The 20,722-nt window shown below is 47.5% G+C and overlaps 8 protein-coding genes across 8 annotated transcripts; 3 read left to right on the forward strand and 5 right to left on the reverse strand.

Annotated features, from left to right (window-relative positions):
• Positions 1-232: 232 nt before the first annotated feature.
• On the forward strand, positions 233-2,521 carry N7478_006023 (putative respiratory complex assembly protein Rmp1; the record flags this gene model as incomplete). Its single annotated transcript, XM_056922237.1, has 1 exon — positions 233-2,521. One exon carries the CDS (start codon positions 233-235, stop codon positions 2,519-2,521), a length of 2,289 nt encoding a protein of 762 aa, XP_056780274.1.
• Positions 2,522-3,814: 1,293 nt separating this feature from the next.
• On the forward strand, positions 3,815-5,300 carry N7478_006024 (polysaccharide lyase family 1 protein; the record flags this gene model as incomplete). Its single annotated transcript, XM_056922238.1, has 3 exons — positions 3,815-4,427; positions 4,498-4,582; positions 4,652-5,300. The coding sequence occupies 3 exons, from the start codon at positions 3,815-3,817 to the stop codon at positions 5,298-5,300; spliced, it is 1,347 nt and encodes a 448-aa protein (XP_056780275.1).
• A 681-nt stretch (positions 5,301-5,981) lies between these two features.
• Positions 5,982-6,877, reverse strand: N7478_006025 (uncharacterized protein; the record flags this gene model as incomplete). The annotated part of the gene is made up of 2 exons (XM_056922239.1): positions 5,982-6,543; positions 6,606-6,877. The coding sequence occupies 2 exons, from the start codon at positions 6,875-6,877 to the stop codon at positions 5,982-5,984; spliced, it is 834 nt and encodes a 277-aa protein (XP_056780276.1).
• A 959-nt stretch (positions 6,878-7,836) lies between these two features.
• N7478_006026 (uncharacterized protein) lies at positions 7,837-9,722 on the reverse strand (the record flags this gene model as incomplete). Its single annotated transcript, XM_056922240.1, has 7 exons — positions 7,837-8,050; positions 8,111-8,176; positions 8,245-8,397; positions 8,452-8,848; positions 8,911-9,081; positions 9,148-9,485; positions 9,568-9,722. The coding sequence occupies 7 exons, from the start codon at positions 9,720-9,722 to the stop codon at positions 7,837-7,839; spliced, it is 1,494 nt and encodes a 497-aa protein (XP_056780277.1).
• A 593-nt stretch (positions 9,723-10,315) lies between these two features.
• On the reverse strand, positions 10,316-12,348 carry N7478_006027 (sulfatase family protein; the record flags this gene model as incomplete). The annotated part of the gene is made up of 5 exons (XM_056922241.1): positions 10,316-10,666; positions 10,725-10,843; positions 10,906-11,392; positions 11,452-11,933; positions 12,000-12,348. The coding sequence occupies 5 exons, from the start codon at positions 12,346-12,348 to the stop codon at positions 10,316-10,318; spliced, it is 1,788 nt and encodes a 595-aa protein (XP_056780278.1).
• A 708-nt stretch (positions 12,349-13,056) lies between these two features.
• On the reverse strand, positions 13,057-15,641 carry N7478_006028 (uncharacterized protein; the record flags this gene model as incomplete). Its single annotated transcript, XM_056922242.1, has 2 exons — positions 13,057-14,335; positions 14,413-15,641. 2 exons carry the CDS (start codon positions 15,639-15,641, stop codon positions 13,057-13,059), a joined length of 2,508 nt encoding a protein of 835 aa, XP_056780279.1.
• A 470-nt stretch (positions 15,642-16,111) lies between these two features.
• Positions 16,112-17,942, reverse strand: N7478_006029 (deoxyribodipyrimidine photo-lyase PHR1; the record flags this gene model as incomplete). Its single annotated transcript, XM_056922243.1, has 2 exons — positions 16,112-16,652; positions 16,708-17,942. The coding sequence occupies 2 exons, from the start codon at positions 17,940-17,942 to the stop codon at positions 16,112-16,114; spliced, it is 1,776 nt and encodes a 591-aa protein (XP_056780280.1).
• Positions 17,943-19,646: 1,704 nt separating this feature from the next.
• N7478_006030 (uncharacterized protein) lies at positions 19,647-20,588 on the forward strand (the record flags this gene model as incomplete). The annotated part of the gene is made up of 1 exon (XM_056922244.1): positions 19,647-20,588. The coding sequence occupies one exon, from the start codon at positions 19,647-19,649 to the stop codon at positions 20,586-20,588; it is 942 nt and encodes a 313-aa protein (XP_056780281.1).
• Positions 20,589-20,722: the final 134 nt, after the last annotated feature.

Consider the following 20,722-nt stretch of genomic DNA (forward strand, 5'->3'; position numbering starts at 1 on the left):
CGATAGTATTCAGAGGAACTTTAGCCCAAAAACCAAAGTGATCGTAGTTTCATCTCGTTTAAGTTATTTGATCTTCGATAATTCCGAGAGTGAACCTTGGAAGCTTGAGTGCTTATCGCCGATAAAGCCGATTCCACTTAAGGTTTAGCGTATCTGGGAAATTCTCGTGATTTCGCGATTTCGCGATCGCATTGCAACAAGTCAAAGAAGCCACCTTAGGCAGTGGCACACAATGCGGCCTTATTCCTCCAATGTGCGTGGGCTCTTCGGGCCTTCGGCCACCCATAGACAACCCATCCAACCATGCGTCCGAATCCTCGAAGCCCAATCCCTCCGATTTCAAAGCTCGTCTTCCAGCAATGGCGGTCAGTCCAAGCGTTCTACTCGCCTCAATTATACGTCCGACCGTCGCCGAAAATCAAGATCACAGCCTTCAGCTCTGAAATTAGAAGTTGGGGTGGACTCGCTTGGACAACCAGCCGAAATTGTCGTTGTGCCAGACAGGAAAAATCAAACCCTGAAGCTTCGTGATAAGTATCAAGTTGCACCGAAGGGAAATCCATCTGTCTCGATCTCTTCGATACTGGAGGATCTGGACGACGAGGCATCAGATCTGAGCATGGAAGTCGTTCATGCGAGACTAGAAGAGAACCGTCGGGCATACCAAGCAAACCAGAAATTGGCCATCTCAAATTGGGAGGAACTCCGATCGACTTTGGCGTCATCATTCACATCCGAGCAGCTGTCTAGCTACCTTACCAGTTTCGACTACACTGAATCGGCTCCTGGGGGTGATGCGGGGAGGTGGCGGCCGGAGAGTTTGGTGTCTTTTCAAAATACCGAATGGCAAGAGAGCGTACGGAACCTCAGGGGCAAAACAATGCTGGCAGAGCGCATTATTCGTGACTGCTGGAAAATTTCTCTTATGAATGAAGTTGGACAGTTGGATTTGTACCTGCCCCTTTCATCAATCAAGTTGCTTCTGAACGCGAAGCACTTCTCATTTGATCAGTTGGCAACCCTGCACAAGTCCGGCATCGACATCACGCAGTCCTTGGGCTTGGTGAGAATTACTGGACCCGAGAACGCTTGCGATTCGATTCATGAAATTATTAAAGACGCTACTACTCGTATTAGAGAAGAGAATGTGGCGATAGACCTCGCGACTTGCGGTCCCCGTTTGACACCACGATTCCTGGATTGGGTGTCTCAAACATACAACATTGCCATAGACCAATCGCCTTCCAAGGATTTGTTGAAAATATTCTACCTCACTGAAAACAAGGATGGCGCTGAGAATGCGCGAAGAACCTTGGGCATTGCCCTCCATGCGACCACCCCAACAAACCGGCCATTTTCCACATATCTCCCCGCTAGTGAACCAGCGAACGTTTATAGCCATGTTCCCGGCTCTGCCAGCACCTGGTTTGACCGTCAGGCATTATGGTTCCGATGGGCCATGCCTGCCGCCCAGACTAGTGCCCCTGAAATCCGAACTCCCCACTTCGATGGCCATCAGACCAGACTCTCCGATGAGCTCCTTAAAGTACTGCAGAGCCCTAATAAGACAAAGATCAATTCTCCGACCGGTCTTACCGTCCATGAATCAATATCCGCCGCTGTTGGAAAGTGTCTGTTTGGTCAAAAGCCAACTTTCGATGAGAAAACTCTCAGCGCTACCCAACTTGGTAAACTTTACTTGCCACGAACATTCGTGACTGACATACCTCGAATGAGGCCTTTCTTGGACACGCTTGAGCCAATTTCCCATGGGGATGGAGAGCGGATTCACAATTTACGACTACTGCCCTCGCCCGGTGTTGCTGGTACCCTCCCAGAGCTAGACGTGCAGTTTGTATCCAAGCCTACGGAAACCTCGGTGGAACTTGAGCTCCAAAAGGTCAAGATCATTCTTCACACAAACAGTGTTGATTATCTTCTTCCTGAGAATGGTCTTGATCTACGCTTCACCCATACCGTCTACATCGAAGCTTCAGCTGAGACAATTACCGACCCGGCTGAATATGCAAAGTTCATACAAAGTATCGAACAACCCTTGCAAGACACTTTCATCCCCAAATCAAACGCCACAGACTCCTGGCGCTCGCATCTCCACTCTGCATCCCTCCCTCTATTCGGGCGCATTAATTTACCCCGAAAATTTACTCAACCTCAATCGTTGAACGCCGACCCTCCTGTCAATTCTAATGAGTTGCTGGCCAATGAAGAATCGCAAGACGGCTCGACAGCGGAATACATGTTTCCACCAATTGCCAGCATTGAAGGAACAACTGTGCGACAGTATGAATTTGACGGCAGACAGGTGAACCACCGTTTCTATGACAATGGTCCATTCCTTGCAACCCAAATGAATGAGATCACGTTGAATATGGACCTGCCTACAGCATCTGGCAATCCTGGAGACGTGAGCTCGAACGAGTCTATCGAGCGCGAGTTTCATTCGTTCTACAACGCTGCTTGTGAGATGGCATTTGGACTGCACAAGCCAAAAAACGCGTGAGCGCATTGTTGATGGGGCAGAGCCCCTTTGTGGCTCAGCATTGTACAATATTTTCATCATCGAGTATATAGATGACCCTACTCGAGGGGCTGTATAATATCTTCTGCATATAAAAAGAAACATACAAAACTACCAAAATACTGCTTGTTCCTGTATTAGTAACGATAATTCATAGGACCTAATCTATATCATGATGGGTTACGCAACCATCTCCAGTATATTCAAATGTGGTCGTCAGAATTAGAGTGCCTCACAAAAAGCCCTTAACGGACCTTTTGCTTGAATTAGAATGTAATTATTCTCTTCTAGAAAAGTGGGTGACCGTGGGTCCTTCAAGTTCACTTCTAAGTGTCTTTCGACTCCGGAAATGTCATTCCCCGAATCTAGACCTTCTATAGGGAGGGGGAGAGACCACGCGCGATCCACTCAGTCTATTTGGTCGAAATATCGCTTCTCCAGATAATGTCTCTAAATAATCTTGTGCCGCACTTGAAATGGCTGGTTTCAGTTTAAGAATAACAAGAAAGGCGTGGCGATCAACAACTTTCTCAATAGTGATCAATAAGAACTTTCGGCCCAAGCTTAATTAGGTAGGCCGAGCCACCGAGTGGATCGCCGTTTCAGTTGATAAACTAGTCTGCATCATGTTTGGTTAAATAAATTCCCCTAGAATTAAGTGTTTGCTCATCATCGGAGTTTCGTCGGACATACTATGGAAAAGTATAGTAGTGTTGGATTCGATAAACACAATATAATGGACCCAAATCTTGAAGATAAATCAATAGATAAGGATTGATAAAGGGTATGTAGAGAGTTTGACCAGTACCAAAAAGTGGAAACCAGAAGGTTTGAGGTCAAAATCCAAAAATCTATCTAGGGTTTCGCTGAAACAACCGAGACAGGTGCTGATCGAGGAACCGGTATGTGTTTTGACGATCAGCGGCCCACCCGTCCTGATATCATGACTATTTATTGGCAGACGCAGCAGTTTGATTATCGGACACTTTGCACTTAAAGGTATTGATCTTCACGAGCCGCATATCTACTCAAGTTCAAACAAAGCCAAGCATGGTCTCCGTCAATCTCCTATGTACTTGTGGACATTGCCCACGATTCCTGATACCTATATAATAAGTCAGCGTTGCTCAAGTACGATGTCCGCACTCCACTACTACCAGTCTTTCGTTTACCATCCAGTTTGTGTTTTCATTTTTCATTTCGTTTGAGTTCTCTTACTTTGATCTACTGCTGGCTCAGTTGACTTTTTCTTTCCTTGTTCTCTATCTACTCAGAATGCCGCTTCATGGATTCATCCTAGCCGCCGTTGCGTTGCTAGGTGTCACTGCCAGAGCTGCAGGCGTCTCGGGTACTGCATTTGGATTCGCAACAGGCACTACTGGTGGCGGTGATGCGACAGCTGCTTCCCCTAGTGATATCTCTGAGCTCACGTCGTGGTTGACAGACAGCACGCCCCGAGTTATTCTGATCGACAAGGAATTCAATTACTTGGAGAGTCAGGGAAAATGTACTGATTGCAAATGCTGCATTCCTTCGTCCAACACCTGCGGAAGCTCTGGTCAGAATGCGATCGACAACTCTGACTGGTGCAGTGACTATCCTACGACTACTTGCACTTACGACAAGGCAGCCATTGAGGGTATCAATGTGGCCTCGAACAAGTCGATTGTTGGTGTAGGTAGTGCGGGTGTCATTCGAGGCAAAGGATTGCGGATGGAGAATGGTGTCAGCAACATCATTATCCAAAACATTCACATTACCGAGTTGAACCCGCAATACATTTGGGGTGGTGATGCCATTACCCTCGACGGCACTGATAAGATTTGGATTGATCATGTCAAGATTTCTCTTATTGGTCGCCAGATGTTTGTGGCCGGTTACGAAGCCTGTAAGATTCTACAAAGCTGTTTGATATTATGTATTTCATGAGACTAACGTTGTGTTTTTTTTCTCTGTAGCTGGAAGTGTTACAATCTCGAATAGCGAATTTGATGGTCAGACTAGCTGGTCGGCAACTTGTGACGGGCACCACTACTGGACTGTGTAAGTGAAACTCACTTACATATAATTCATATCCAAGCTCCGTAACTAACATTATATCTTCTAATCTAGTCTGGGATACGGTAAGAACGACAAGGTGACTTTCACCGGCAACTATATCCACCATACATCCGGCCGCTCGCCCAAGCTCGAGTTCAACAGCTACTGGCACGCCTACAACAACTACTGGTACAACAACACCGGCCACGCCTTTGATGTCGGTGAAGGCACCAATGCCCTTATCGAAGGCAACGTCTTTTCCGGAGTCGACACGCCCTTCCTAGCTGATAGCACTCCCGGAGAAACCTTCGCCGTGACCTCTAGCGACAAATCCACCTGTGATTCCGCACTCGGCCGTACCTGTGCTGCCAACACTCTGATCTCATCCGGAAGTCTTTCAGCTAGTGATGAGTCCGTATTGAAGAACTGGCCAAGCGGGGAGACTGGAATCTCGGTCATGAGCGCAAGTCAAGTGAAGTCTTCTGTTCTTTCCAATGCTGGTATCGGTAAAGTGAGCAGTGGATCATCTTCAAAGCGCCAGGCTCAACCTGCCCCTTCTGTCCTTGCGCTTTCTCAGGCAGGGCCTGGTGCCACTTCACGCGGTGCTCCCCACAAGTGGACTTGGAAGACTGTTGGAGTTAGGCCCACTCAGTCCCCACAGCCCGGTCAGCTTCCTCCTCAGGGACCCCCTAAGGGCGGCTCCTTTGGTTTCGGATTCTAAGCGAGTCGGTTAAATACCGCGCTTGGGACCTGCGGTGCTATATAATTCCGAATCTTTGGGCCCGTTGATTGCTCTGGTGTTCACAATTCAGAGCCCCTATTTACTTATTGTGTGTCGTATGATTGTATTAGAGCTATGGACTGGCCTAATGATTTAGATTATGTTCGATTGGTGTGCCTTTTGGCTTTCTATTGTTTGTAATTATTGGAAACCAGGTGAATTCTGGTAGAGTTCTTTGGTTGACTATGTACATCATGTGGCTTTTTCCATAGTAGATCATATACAGACCGAAATGGCGGCTTGTCCTTTGATATTCCATCTCAGTACTCTCCATCAACCAAATCACGATAAAATACTTTCTTGGGCATTGCTATGTTTCCCAAAGAGCGATCAATGGCGACTTTTTGTAAATTTCAACAAATTGACATGTAAATGCAATGTTTGAGAATCATGACCGCAGGTTCAGCGCCTTTCTGGCATTTTTGCACTGCATTCACCCAATGATTCTCGAGATATCCCAGGATACCACGATGTCTGGCAGAGATTGGATTTAACAATCTCAGTAGTGCAGACCCCGTATTTTTAAGCCTATGCAACCATATGAAGATGAAGAACGTCAGGAAATTTGGGTTTTTTGTTTGTGAGAGAGGCCTTAAACGCCTCGTTCAAGCGAAAAGTCAATCACCCAGTATACATCCACTGAGCGGAGTTTGGTGAGATGAAAGCTTGCTGAAAATCATGAAAGTCTTCCATGTATAAATGATCCTTTGGCTTTTGGTCTTCTGAATACGAACAAGGACCAATTGTGAAGCCAACCTCTGGATCTACCGGAAGCCAATTGGAGGACCTCCGCGTAGATCCATCGGGCATTTCCAAGATCGCTGGATCGGAGTCTTCATCTTGCATCTCTTGGGTGTGACAGTCGGCCATCCAGTTGAAGGTCATCGAACTATGCGAGGCCGAGTTTACATCCGAAGCGCCATCAGAGATTGGGGAAGCGCGAATCTCCTCTCGCTCTTTCTCAGTATCCCAATTATTGTATGATGTGGGTTGACTCATTTCGGTTGCGCTGGATAGGTCCGATACGGGCGAGCCTGGGAATGTGGATATCGGTACGGCATTGTTTGGTGGTGTCATGAATAAAGCTCTTTCTGCTGCCACGCGCGAGAATATTTGTTGTGGGTCTGTGTCGTTGGGATGTTGGAAGGAGTTCATAAATTGGTGGTTTTGACCATCCCAGAAGCTATGGAAAGTGTCCTATTAGCCATTTGTCCCAGTCGGTCCACTTAACATTGTAGAATTTACCTTGCCACGTTTAGATTATCTTCTTTCCCAATTATGGGCGCCAAGCTTGAATTGTTCCAGAGCTGCCAACTTTGGGCATCCTTGGAGGGATTCATAGCCTCTTTGTCATTCCATTCTTGATTTTGCAAAGCCCATAAATCTGATTCAGTCTGGTAACTGAATCCATCGTCGGGGAAATTCTGGGCTTTGAAGAGCAAATCTTGAGCATCGGAAGGGTGAACATCGGCCGATGGCCATTGCCCGGTAGCGTATGGGAAGTTGGTCGTACTCATTTGGTCGGATCTGTCTGTTTGGTTTAGGAATTGACGAATGGTTTATTAGGACCAAATGTGGATTAGAAACTGCTCAATAGCAAGTCCCAGTTATGAAATGAAAAACTAGAAATGAACCGACTCGGAATATCCGAACTGGCGTTTGTATTCACAGCTTTCGAACAACCGGCACTTCAAAGAATTCAAAGATTTCCCCAGAGAAAAAAAGAATGAAAATAAAATTTCCCCGCAAAACCGGGGCATCCTGGTTCACTTAAAAAGAATTTGCGGAGAAAAAGCATTAGCGACAGTACAAAGCTCGAAGCGAGCTAGGAAGCTCCGACATGACGAGTCGGTAAATTGATTTAAACCGTAGAACAAAGGCTGCTTGGACCTCGCTGCACGCACCGCATGATCCAGCAATTTAACCGATTCCACAACTTTCTCCCCAGATTATCGTCGCCATTGGGCGGATCGGTCCGAGTAGATGAGGGAGCCAATCGGCAAGTTTCAATACGCTTCGGCAATATGTCCACTCTCGTCATCTCTATTAACCGACCTGCCCCGCTGGGGAGATGGTGGGAGAATTTTGAAACATTCCCCGGATTCTTTGGATGAACTCAGTTGATCTCGCATGGAGCCACTGCATCGCCATCGCTTACGCAAGGTACGATGTTTTCTCATCCCAAACGGTTGATTTCCCCTGATGATTGCGTTGCCGATCAACGCCGTGCTGGTCTGGTGATGAGCGGAATAATTCATACCCCTCCGCCACAGTATGTAGTACTAATATTTCAGTACGACATCTGGAGCATACGATTTACGATGAAGCCAGTCACGGGGATATACAGATGCGTACCTATGCCTCATTTACTCAAAGAAATCTTCCACTAGTGGCACGCTGGACCTTTAGTGCTTGCGAAAGTAATCATAAATCATTAAGTAAAGCTTTATATGGTCTAAGGATCTATATTAAAGGCTCAAGCCGTGGCGCTGGACTCCGATTCGTCATCATTTTTGGGAGCTTTTCTCCGACGAAGCAGATATTGCAAGGAAAGTCCAGATGCTTGCAACCACGAGACACCAGCCAGGACACAAATCGCCGTCAAACCGTTCAGGTACCTGGGCGCATCTTCTGTGCGGAAGATCTGAGAACCGGAAATTCCGGCGCAGTTGGCAGCCATGACAACAAGACTGAAGTAAATTGTTAGCATGCATTGTATATACTCGATAATTCAGAAGTGTATCACTTACGCCATGGCGACGCTTCGTTCCTGAGGAGTCTGACAGTAGGTGGATAGCCAACCCACATTAAGAATACTATTTTGAGGTTAGCTTTTATCCCTTCTCTTCCTGAAACTGTATTTTCATGACTGAGATAAACTTACTGCATACTGCAGTAGGAGACGTTCGCGATGGTGAGTACACCATACTTGTGCCATTTCCCAGATCCGTACGGTTGCGTACGCAGACACACATAGGAGATCACATTCCAGGTAATAGAGATCACAACAAAAGGCCCGCGGTGACCGAAGAAGTCGCTAATATTAATTAGTCTTGGTCGCATATTTGTCAAAAAGATGATTTGAACTCACGAGAAGAAAGACAAGATAGTTAACCACACAATACCGCAGTAAACACCCACAGATGCCAGTGCATTAGCCTTCACGGAACTGAACCCAATCAACTTTATCATAGATGGAGTATACTGTGTCAATCCCTGGAGACCAGACATAGCCACAAGGGTCAGCAGAACGTGCTGCATAATGCGTGGCTGTTTAACAGTCTTCCAGATATCAGAGCCGGAGATCTGGATATGCCCACGAGCCTTGCGGGGATCATCCAACAAAACCCGGTTGCGAATAATATGCGACTCTCGCTCGGTGAAATAACTCCAGCGACCGAAGGCGATCAATGGGCGGCCATCACCAGCTTTAGGTGGAATGAGAAGTGTGAAAACAACGCCGATGAATAAGGTGATCACTCCCTCGACTAGACACAGATGTCAGAAACTTGAATACGTTTCCATGTCGAATCAACTCATAGGTACTTACTGAGGAAGATCCATCGCCATCCTTCCAATCCACCAGTACCACTTAATTTCAGCACACCCGCAGAAATCAAGCTGGAAGTAGCAGCAGCAAACATCTGACCATAGAAGAAAAAGGTAGTCCGGAGACTAGTTTCTTCCTTCTTATACCAAGTTGAAAGATAATAAAGGGCACCTATGCGACAATTATTAGCTACCTGGGCGGCTGGAATCATCAGGTAAAAAATATCAGGCTACATACCAGGAATAAATCCGCCTTCACACAAACCTAGTAAGAAGCGAGTTACCAAGTATGCTGGGTACGATTTCACAAAGGCCTGGAAGGTAGCAACCAGACCCCAAGCAAACAATTGGCCTGAAAGCCAGACACGGGGTCCGAGGCGTTGCATAATTATATTGGAGGGGATCTCGGACAGAACAATTCCCGCAGATAAGAGCTGAGTACCGATGTTGACTTGATTTGTTGTGATTCCGAGATCTTCGGTGATGGTCGAGGTGAGTACGGCACTGATATTGCCCCGATCGAGTTGGAGGGAGAAAAAAGCGAGCGCAAGAGTTGGTATTAAAATGAAATCGACCCTTTTGAGAAAAAGAAAAGTTAGCTGATAAGATTCTAGATAAATTTTTTTTCTTCCCTGTGAAGTTCCAATGGTAAGCATACTTGCGTCGAACGGCTGCCTCTTCAACGTCCCAATCCTTGATAATACCATGTTCAACCTCGCTTTGAGGAGAGTCAACAACATGTTGATTAACTCCATTTTTTTCATTGATGATATCTTCATCATAGGCCTTGCCTTCTGATGAACTTAGCGTCATTGTGAAGCGAAGGGGATCTGAAAAGTGGGCTCAAAGAACAATTTTGTGCTTCTAGATAGCTTCATGAGATTTTTTTTCAGTGGAAAAGCAAGACGCTTTATACGCTTGATACGAAAACAAATTTTCCGATCGTTTATCGGAGTTACGTATGTTCTAACGTCTGCGGTGCATCTAGATCCAGTTCCGAGGCCACATTGGCAGGTGTTGACTGTCGCGACAGGACGGGTAGATATGGCGCAATTATGGCGCCCTTGACGAGCATTGGACCCAGTTTTCTTGTACTTGTATGGTTATTCTCATAGCCGATTCTTTATCTGTTTGAGTCTTTGTGATTGCTGGGTTTTCCGAGGAAAGAAGTCAGATGCGATCGAGGACATTTGTTATCCTTGTCTTCTTGAGTACGTAGAGGGGTCGGTGCTGCTACTATGCGACATTTGTCCTCGCAGTTGCGGATCTGCATTATGGACTTTTGCGCCCCTCATTATTTTCTTTCTTGGAGGATTCTTGGCTATTGTTCTTATCTTATCGTTATATGCCCAAAATGTTATTTTTAAGAAATATTTTAAACTATGCGAAATTTTCATCGGACTCTTTTATACCCAGGAGTCCCATGATAAACCGTATCGTGTTGTTAATGGGTCTTGGGGCCCTTCCGCCTCAATAACGTATCCTAAATCACACCAGTTAAAGGATACTTGAGGTTGCTGGTCGTAAAAGACATCATATTGCTCATCCAGAGCATCACGCAGGGTACGAATGGACCCCTCGGGGTGTAGAACCTTCCACGGCTCAATGCAAGTATTACCTTGGCAAGATTTCAGAATGAGTAACAGCGTATCAAGACGGCTTATAGCCTGTGAAAGACTTCGACCCAAAATACGAGGCTCGTCTTGGATATTTCGTGATTCGCTTGGATATAAATTGTGCAGTTGATATGGATCAGTCTAGACACTCCGGTTAGCGCTTGGCGAAAACGAGGTGATGAGTGGAGCTTTGTCTTACCGAGAGGTCATACAGTTCGTGCTCGTTGGTGCACCACACAGAGTAGTAGAGGTTGTAACCAGGTCCTAATAGCCGAACCGACTTATACGTATTGTTCGGTGCAAAGGTGGAGCCGCCAGCTAAGAAATTCACGAATAAGCACTCTCGTCTCGGGTTAAAATAAAGTATGAACCCAACTTACTAATGTGGCTGAAATCCCCTTCAAGGACTCCACGACCCCAGTACTCGACAGTCACATGTTCGTGTCGTGTTCCCGTGAATTCGGGTGTAACAGGAATTGCCGTTCCATCGAAATCAGACCGATGTGGAATGCCCGCTAGGTGAAAGATAGTCGGGGCAAGGTCAATATGCGTCGTGACAGAATCCTGGGCGAAGCCCTCAGGTACTCCAGGGCCGCGAATGAATAATGGGACGCGAATATCTTCTTCGAAGCCGCACGTCTTGCCAGGCGGGAGACGGTGCTGTCCAATATGGAATCCGTTGTCCGAGGTGTAAATGATATATGTGTTGTCCAGCTGGTCGCTCTCTTCCAAACGAGTGACAAGGGTGTCCACAAGCTCATCCACACCTTGCAGGGCCTGCAATCGGGAGCGATAAAAGTAATCGCCGTAGTCCACGACCGTTTGATTTTGTTGCGGCAGCTCTCGAATCCAGCTGGCTCCACTCGGCTGTTTATTTCTTCATTAGACCTTATCGACCCTTGTAATAAGAATAACTTGTAACATACCTCATCTGGATTAAAATTTGCGGTGCGAGGCACCTTGACATCCTGGAATAGATGTTTGTGTCTGTCAAGTGGGATTGGCGCACCCATGGTTATTCCTTTGCTCCTATTCTCAATATTCGTTGGATCTACGTTGGAGTGAGGCGCCGCGGGAGCAACAGTTACAAAGAAAGGTCGATCTCCTTCTAGTGCATCTTCCAGGAATCCCAGAGCTTTTCGTGTAATGACATCTGTTGTGTGTTCGCCCTCGTAGCTGACCGGGTCGTCGTGATTGCGTTGATAGGTGGAATTTAAGTAGGAGTAGGTGAATGGGTCGAGCAAGAAATCTGAACCATTGAACCCATTTACATGCGGGCTATGGTAGTTGTCTACTGTATGCGCATTGAAGAGCTTTCCAGTATAGTAAGTATCATAGCCTGCCTCCTGCAGCCAGACGGGCAAGAAGTTATCGTTAAACCCCCGGTCCACAAATTTGGGATATCCGCCTTCAAGTTGGGACGATTAGCAACAGTCACTTCTAATTTCTCCATTTCCCCTAGAATATAACTCACCATACGGCGGGTGGACATCTGTGACATTTGTATTATGTGCCTGGCGCCCGGTCCACAGGCTAACCCGGGAGGGACAGCACAGTGCGGTTGTCACGAAATGATTATGGAAGGAAGTTCCTTTGTCGCGAACATGTCGTAGAATATGTGGTGTATATGAAATTGAGTCAAGCTGTAGATCCTGGTCATCGGCAATCACAAACAAAAAGTTTGGCGGTTTTGACGTCGGTCGCGACGTCATGCTAAGAGCGGACTGAAGAACATTCTGCACATTTTGGAGATTGAATCCATTCTCGATAACTGCGCCCTCGACAGTCACAGCAAGACCGGCGATGATCGCGAAAAGCTTCATCTTTCACAATGGTAGTCTAGAAGAGATGAACAAAAGAAATCAGTCGGGAAGATCATCGAAATTGCGAATGTTATGGCAAATGCCGATCAAAGAGCCCTGCGTGCCGAGCGTGCTTGTGCGGAGCTCGGTCGGCAATGTGGGGAGCTGAAAATTGAATGATGCCATCGTTAGTTCCAATGGCATAACAATGGATCCACTCTGAATCGCTACAGAATTATTTTTCATTGTCTTGTGAAAAGTGACTCGGCAAATATTTACTGACGAATGTTGTGTAATGTTACACCGAAAGTCAGTTCCAACATCATGGGATCATTAATCATAGAGAGCCGCAAGTGGATTGATTTCATTGTCTATTGGAAGCAGCAAAAGCAAAGATCTATGCATCAAGCTCCTACTATTTTCATGTACTGTACAACGTTGCGGCCCCACTTAGATTGCGTGCTTCCCATGGAAGATGAGATCAGTACATGGCAATCTCGCCATATCATAGATTCCATGCGGAGTACTCCGTAGTCGAGGTTAATGTAAGGAGGGCTCGCATCGCCTACGCAAACCACACTAATTTGCCCCAGGGCCTTCTCTGACTGAAATGAGAATTCAATATTGATAATAATACATACACTCGTAGACTAAAACATGCCCAACGCCCCCCACAGAAACTCAAGGTATTATTCTATCAACATACAAAGTCTTCGCTCCAAGATACTTTCACAGGGCCAAACCTGTCCCTTTACGAGTCCATCGGTATAGGGCCAAAACCGCTTTACGACGATGACGGATCTCGCTGGGGTTGATAGGCCGACCGCGAGCCTGGGCCACAGCACTACGCATGACTTGCCGAAAGCTGCGTTGATACTCGGTGTTCAAGGTCACCACACAGGATTCAGTGGCCCGGATCATGGTCTCGCACGCGTTCAGAATACCCTCTCCTGCTTCCTTCTGCAAACGCTCCACGATGAGAAGTAAAAGGAAGCTACCTTGGAGTAGCTGGATACCGAAAAAGTATGGCATGAAGCTGATGTCTGGGTCGAAGCGAAGGATCTGTTGTACCGAGTCCGCAGCTTCCAGCGCGTGCGAGATGGTGGATGCAAAGGCTGGAGAGGATGTCCAGAAATCCTTGTCCTCGATGAGGGAGACTGGGTCCCACTTTCCGACTAGAAGAATGTGGAGAACATGCACTAGGTAAGATGAGTAGGCTATAACCGTTTGAGTATGCCATGAATAGGCCTGGGATAATTGTGGGTCTGCGGGCTGGTCGGACTTGGAGGGAAAGACCCCTGCAGTTGATAGAGAAGCTTCAGGGTTGGCAGCTGTGGCCGCAGCAAATGTAGTCAAACTGGCCTTGTAGATCTCCAGCTGTCGCACCACTTCCCCCATCTGTACTTCCCATGCCTCTTTGCCTTGTAGACGCAGACCGAGTGTTGGATGATTTCTGGCTTGGTTCAAATCAATCAGTTCTCCGGTGATGGTCATAAGTGGTAGGAAGAATCCAAGGATGGAATGATCATGACAAGCAAAGTTTGGGAAAACACGGCGCTTGTTCCGGTCGCCTGATCGGATACACTGGGGTCCATCAGGGCGAGGACTATTGCTGTGAATGTTCCCGGCCTGCCAAGAACCCTCGTCGAGTGGTAATAAGAGATCTTCGCTCTCGGCATCGAGAAGCGCGAGCGGCCGATTGTAGCAAAGTGCCAAATGTCGATCCATGATATACAAGAGCCACCAGGTACGCCGACGCTCTTCACGATACTCTTCTGTGACAGTAAAATTGTTGTTCGGGTCATGTCTCTCGTCACAAACACAGTTCAAGCTCGGTCGCGATGGATTGGAATAGTCAAAGGCAGGGCCACCGGGGGAACTCGCCCAGCCTGCCAAAGTGTAACCAAAGGAAGGGCTAGATCCGTCACTTTGACCGTCAATATTCGGTACGACTTCGACCTCCTGGTTGAGTTTCAATTCTCGAGCTAGAGTAAAAGCTGCATGCCACCTGTAGTATCATCGTCAGTCATCGGTCAAAGGAAATTCGGAACATGGGAAAGAATAGACAAACACGAAAACGCTTACCATCGCATACTAGCAGCCTTCTGTTCGCTCGATGAAATAATGGATGCAATATGAATATATGTGACCACATCATCAAGTGAGCCTGCTGGCCCAACAAGGCCCTTATCATCGCCCACGCCTTCAAACGGGTGATGGGCCGGCGGCGCTGGGAACTCTTGAGAGCCATTGGCATTCTCCATCGGCTCTTGGTCTTTGAAAGACACGTGTATCAGTGGTCGGAGCAAGCGTATTGTTAAAGCGCAAAGAAATTGACAAATTTTGCGTCGCTGTAACGGAGAGATGGACAAGGAGAAGGCTCGGTCATCCACGGCCGCAACCCAAAGCATACTCGCCAACAAGGCAGGACTGCTCGGTCGCGGATGCTCGGTGTTAAGAAATGAGGCCTTTCGTAGAACATAGCAATGGATATGGTGACAAACCGGATGCATGTGAGTCGAGAAGGCGCTGGTGAAATAAAGCTCAAGCAGATCGCACACCAAGCGACGAGGGAGATTGGATTCTAAGTACGGCATTATAGGTTCCAGCACAGGATACTTCAGAGCTGACTTTGGACCGGGCGTATGATTTTGGTTGGGAACGTTCGGTCCTGGTATCGATCGCACTGGCGGAGGTCTTGGAGGGTGGTGGTTGGCCATATCGACTGGGTTGCTTACACCCATTAATGAAGGTAACGACCCATCGCCTCCGCTCAACCCATTTAACCCACTTATAATCTCATAAGAATCTGGCGACAAATGAGCAGCTGACAGCCATTCCTCCGTGGTATTTCGTTCGGGTGCTTCCTGCACGGAGCGATTCGCATCGGCTGCAGGGTGAGCGCCGTCAACTAGACTAGGCGCAGAAAGGCTGAATTCATTAGGAGTCGGCGATCGCTCCTGAAAGGCAGATTCCGAAGAGCTTTGCTGCTGAGGCGACGATGCCGGCTGTTTAGGAGCTTTAGTATCTCCATTGGATTCTCTCCTAGTATAGTTCGAGGTAGACGTGGATGCATCCGGCCCATGCGGCAACTTTGCTCGCGCAATTCGGCCTCTTTTTCGGCGCTCACGGGTAAACTCGCACCTAATGTCACCGCGCAGGCATCGTGAGCAGGGGAAAGCCCGGTCGCATCGCACTCGGCGAGTGTGGCAAGAATCGCATGCGACTCGATTGCGGCGCCATCGTCGTTTGCCATTCGGGAGGTCAACTGCACCGGGAGTCGCAGACTGCAGGTCCCCGGACTGGTCATCCATGTCCGGGATTAATTCCAGGTCGTCATTGGGAAAAGATGTTGGGGGATAAGAGAAAATGAAAGAGTTCGGGGCCGAGAGAAGCACGAAGCTAAAGCGCGGGGAAATTCCCAAGATTTGTGGAGTGCATGTCTTAGTGCGGCGACCAATCACATATGCCGGGGGTTTGTCGGAGGGTTTGCGCTGCCCGAAGCGCTTGCACTAGTCCCCATGGTTCACTGTTGAACTGGTAACATGTGTATGCAGCATCTGAAACCTTGGGAAGAGACCAGTTAGATTTCACAAGCCTAAGACAAACCGGACGATCTTTCTATTCCTAGACGAGAGGCTTAAATTTAAACCATGCCGATAGTCAACGGGCGCAGGCAATAACTATCGTTTGGGCATCAACATTTGTAGCTGTAGAACATGTAGAATTAATACTATCTATTATGAAGTAAATGGCGATATCTCCTTGGAGATACTCAAAGTGATTATTTTTGCAAAGCCTTCTTGTACCGCTCTAATGCGCGCTCACGGCTGGCGGCATGGTCCACGATGGGTCGGGGGTAGCCGTTTTTCTCAGCGATTGACCCAGATCCTCGTTCATAGGGGTCGTGGATAGCTTTGCCGGTTACATCTCGTAGTTCCGGCACCCATTGCCGAATGTATTCTCCGTCTGGATCGAAACGCTCGCTTTGTCGGAGGGGATTAAAGATTCGAAAGTAGGGCTGCGGATCAACGCCTGTACTAGAACCAAATCCCCACCCTCCATGGTTCGACGCAAAATCTCCGTCAACCAGGTTTTCCATGAAATGGCGCTCTCCGCGACGCCAGTCAATCAAGAGGTCCTTGGACAAGAAGGATGAGACCACCATTCGGGTTCGGTTGTGCATCCATTTTGAATGGCTGAGTTGACGCATCGCAGCGTCCACAATAGGAAATCCAGTTTTTCCATCGCACCACGCTTGAAATTGGTCTGAATCGTATTCCCACTCAATATTGGTGTGTTCTGGCTTGAAACACTTGTTCATACTATTGTCGCTTTGGTTAGTTTGAATTCATTTCTTACTGGGGGGGTCGGACTTACCAAATAAAAGGCCAATGCGCAAGGACGTGCTTATAGAAATCACGCCAGGCAACCTCACTGATCCAAGTAATGTAACCCTGGTCATATCGGTCTAATTGATTATTGTTTACTGCCTTCGCAGCTACAACCGCGGTTCGCGTGCTGAGAGCTCCCGATGCAAAGTAAGGGCTGAGGATAGATGTATGTTGGCTAGCCATGATGTTGCGTTTTTCCTCATATTGGCGGCCCTTCTCTTCCAAAAACTTCTCTAGCCTCTGGAAAGCCTCGTGTTCACCAGCTGGATATAGCTTCTGCAGTCGCTTTTCTTCCTCTTTAGCAAGCTTCTTGCTCTCTGGCACAGCAGGAAGTTCGCAATCAAACAGGCTTGTGAAGTTTTGTCGCGCATTGCCAGGATTGGAACCAGGCTCATCTGATAGTTCCAAGTAGTCGGGGTTTTCTTTCAAGAAAGCCAGCCATGACCGATACCAGGGTGTGTATACGGCATATTGTTTGCCTTGCTGGGTGCTCAAGGCTCCGGGCGGGACAACACATGTGTCATGTGAAGGAGTAAAATCAATGTTGTTCTTAGCACACAAATGCACAAGTTTGGCATCACGACGTAGCTCATCTACTTCATATTCCATATTCGCACAAAGATGATTGGCCTCCCACTTTTGTAGCAATTCCACAACACGACCTGGGATGTGCTTCCTGTGCGCCTGTGTTTCCATATGGAGCGGGATATCAAGTTCGGCAAGGTCTCGCTGAAGCCGTTCCAGGGTGCGCAAAGTGAAATCCACCCGCGCCGGGCTGATAAGATGAGCCGTCAGATCTTCCGACGACAAAATATAGAGGCAAATCAAGGGCACCTGGTTGTCTTGCGCAATCTCAAAAGCCTTGCGTAAGGCCCGATTATCGTGTAGACGCAGGTCACTCCTAAACCAATGAACCACTGCTTTGCCTATTTGTGTGGAGTTGCGACTCTCTGCAGTTTCGCTACACGCATTCTCCAAAGTCGTAATAGGGCGTTCGAGGGTTCCATCATTGTAGGCCTGACAGCGCTCATTTCCCATTTCAGGAGGATAGAAGTCGCGTAAGACAATGCCAAAATCCTCGGTCTCTTGAGCTTTTGGATGCGGCATCTTCAGGTCGGCCTTTCGCTCTTTTTTGCGAGGTGGTTCAGGGGCTCCGGCATCGTGTTCGGCGTCCGACCCGGAGCTATCGTGTTTGGATACTTTTCGTTTGCTAGGTGCCATTGAAGCTGTGAGGCTATGGAATCGGGGTGAAATGCAAGGGCGAAAAGGGGAAATGAGACGTGGTAGAACAAAAACTTGCGAGCGCATCACTTAGATGTTTGTTTGAAGAAGCATTGTGTCCTTTTAAGCTCTAAGAATGCACAGGATGTCATCGATCGAGAACGATCGAGATTCCTGACGTCATTCGATCTAGAATCGTAACAGCCTCAAATCTTGATAATTTCTTTACGGATTCCATGGCGTAGGTAGGTGACCTGAGACTGAAATCAAGGGATACAATGGAACAGAATTTATTTTGACATTCGATTGACAAGATTTCCCAATAGGTAACAGAGTTGGCTTCATTTTCACAGTCAAATCTGTAAATATGGGAAAGATCGGCACATGACGGCTCCCGTGACATCGAATCTTAGTCATCTTCGTGAAGAAGACATTAGTACATACACCACACAGCATATGGCCTCTTTGAATTTTCGGGATCTTCATGGATGGCCGTGGGCATGAGTTACATAGGTATATACAACCACACCTAAACGGAAAGACCCATTCCAAGGTTTCAGGGGGGACAGGGCTTACGGCTTAACCCCTTATTCTCCGGGGAATTATACCGATTTTTGGTAAGAGGGCCAATTACAGAGTACTCCAATCAGAATGCGAATAGCGAAGAAACGATGGGGATTGCCTGCAGCCTCACTCACCTTGATCTTGGGTGAAAATTGCTAGTGCAATCAGGGGGTGGGGCCTGGAATCCTTCCAGCCGTGAGTGCGGAGTACGGCGCTCATCATACAGTCTTATGTATGGAATACTGTTTGTGTCCGTGATGGAGTAATGTTCAGACTATTCAGGGCCTAGAGTACTCCAGGGGTTCGTACTTTGTCTATGTCATCGTAACGACGATAGCCATCGTTTGTGGAGGATCTACGCTGGGGTACTAAGACATGCATACATTCTGGAACACGTAGATCTTCCGGACATTGTCTCCATCACTTCTCCGGCCCAATTAAACATACATCATACATTAGAATAATTTGATGTGTCCATTCAACAATACAGCGGAGATAGTTCATTTTTACCAGTGCGCATCTCGTACTGCTTGACAGCTGCCCATGGATCATCCATGGGTGTCTTACACTATGGATCTCTCTTTCCCCGCAAACATCCACTTAGAGATTCTCTTCCTGCTCGAGATCAACTCTTCACCCATGGAACCACTCTCGAATCCAGCCGTCATAACGCTTGGACTCTAGCTAAAAAGCTCAAATTTTGATTTCTTTCCTCGAATCGCATGAGTCATTTACTTCCGTTATGCTTGCTTCCTGCATACCTACTTTTCCATTGCCTTGAAGGCTTTTCATAAGTCGGGACTCCGCTCCATACTTCGTCCGCTACTCCCCCCCGCTTGTTCGCCCCGCGGAGAAGGATTATGGAGCACAACAAAGTTTCCAAATTTTGAAGACGCACGTTCAACGGTCTGATCGCAATATGATCAATAGCTCCAAATTTTGCCGATCGGATCATTCATCTCCCCAATACGAAGGAACCTTATTGAAGATCGGCAGTCACGACCGCCTCCCCTCCCGCGCAAGGGCATTCCTATTGAACTCTTATTATTCCCCTTGATTTCGTCCGGGGTAGAAATTTTTATTCTTACCCTGCCATCATTTACACTCTTTGAGTGATGTCCTGATGTCCACCCTTCGCTCATGTCGACTGACCACGCCTCCGTCGCGGATGCAGAGGCTTTAGTTGATACTTTGGCCACGGAAAATGTTGTCGACACACATATATTCGCTGCCTTTGCCGCAATCGCTTGGTACAATGCTATCGAACTCATCGTCCTATGCTTTGTATCCTTCAAGCGGCGCCGTGGCTGCTATTTTTGGAGTCTGCTCATCTCATCCATCGCCATCATCCCCCACTGCCTGGGCTATTTCTTACTCCTCTTACCGACCGGCGTCTCGAGCTATCTATGCATCACCCTGATTGTCTTCAGTTGGATCCCCATGGTTACTGGACAGTCACTGGTACTATGGTCGCGTCTCCATCTGGTACTGCAGAATACCAAAGTGCTATGGGGTGTACTATGTATGATCATCGTTGACGCGATATGCCTCCAAATCCCAATTGGCGTATTGCTATACGGGGCCGTGGGAAACCATGAGACCTTCGCACGTGGATATAATATCATGGAGCGGATTCAACTCGTCGGATTTTGTCTCCAGGAACTCATAATATCTGGTATCTACGTGTGGGAGACTGGCAAGCTGCTAAAGCTACGACCACAGGGTCGACCCCATGGGATCCTTTACCAGTTACTCATCATCAACATCATTATCCTTATCCTCGACGTCGCCATCGTTGCCATTGAGTACGTCGGCTTTTATGCCATACAAGTTATGTTCAAACCGGTGGCGTACAGCATCAAGCTCAAGCTTGAATACGCGATCCTTGGAAAACTAGTAGCCATCGCTCGGGGTGGTTCATATGAGAGTGAACTACCTTCAAGTTCACAAGGGATCATTTCATTCCCCTCCTCCTCTCAGGAACCACCATCAGAATCTCGTCGAGATTTTCGCCGCCAATATAGCCTTCCTTGGTTCATGGATAACTCGCATACCTCGAGTCTCTCATCTTCCAGAATTTGACAGATTGCACAAAGTGCAACTCTGTTATGGAAATTTTAAACACACACAAAGAGAGCCAATCAGAGCCCCTTCATGTAGGGGATTATTCCCCAAAGTGATATTCTACATGTGATATCCATACTATTCAAATGTAA

The sequence above is a fragment of the Penicillium angulare genome, assembly GCF_028827245.1.
Source record: "Penicillium angulare strain IBT 27051 chromosome Unknown utg000004l_segment0_segment0, whole genome shotgun sequence".
Lineage (NCBI taxonomy): Eukaryota > Fungi > Ascomycota > Eurotiomycetes > Eurotiales > Aspergillaceae > Penicillium > Penicillium angulare.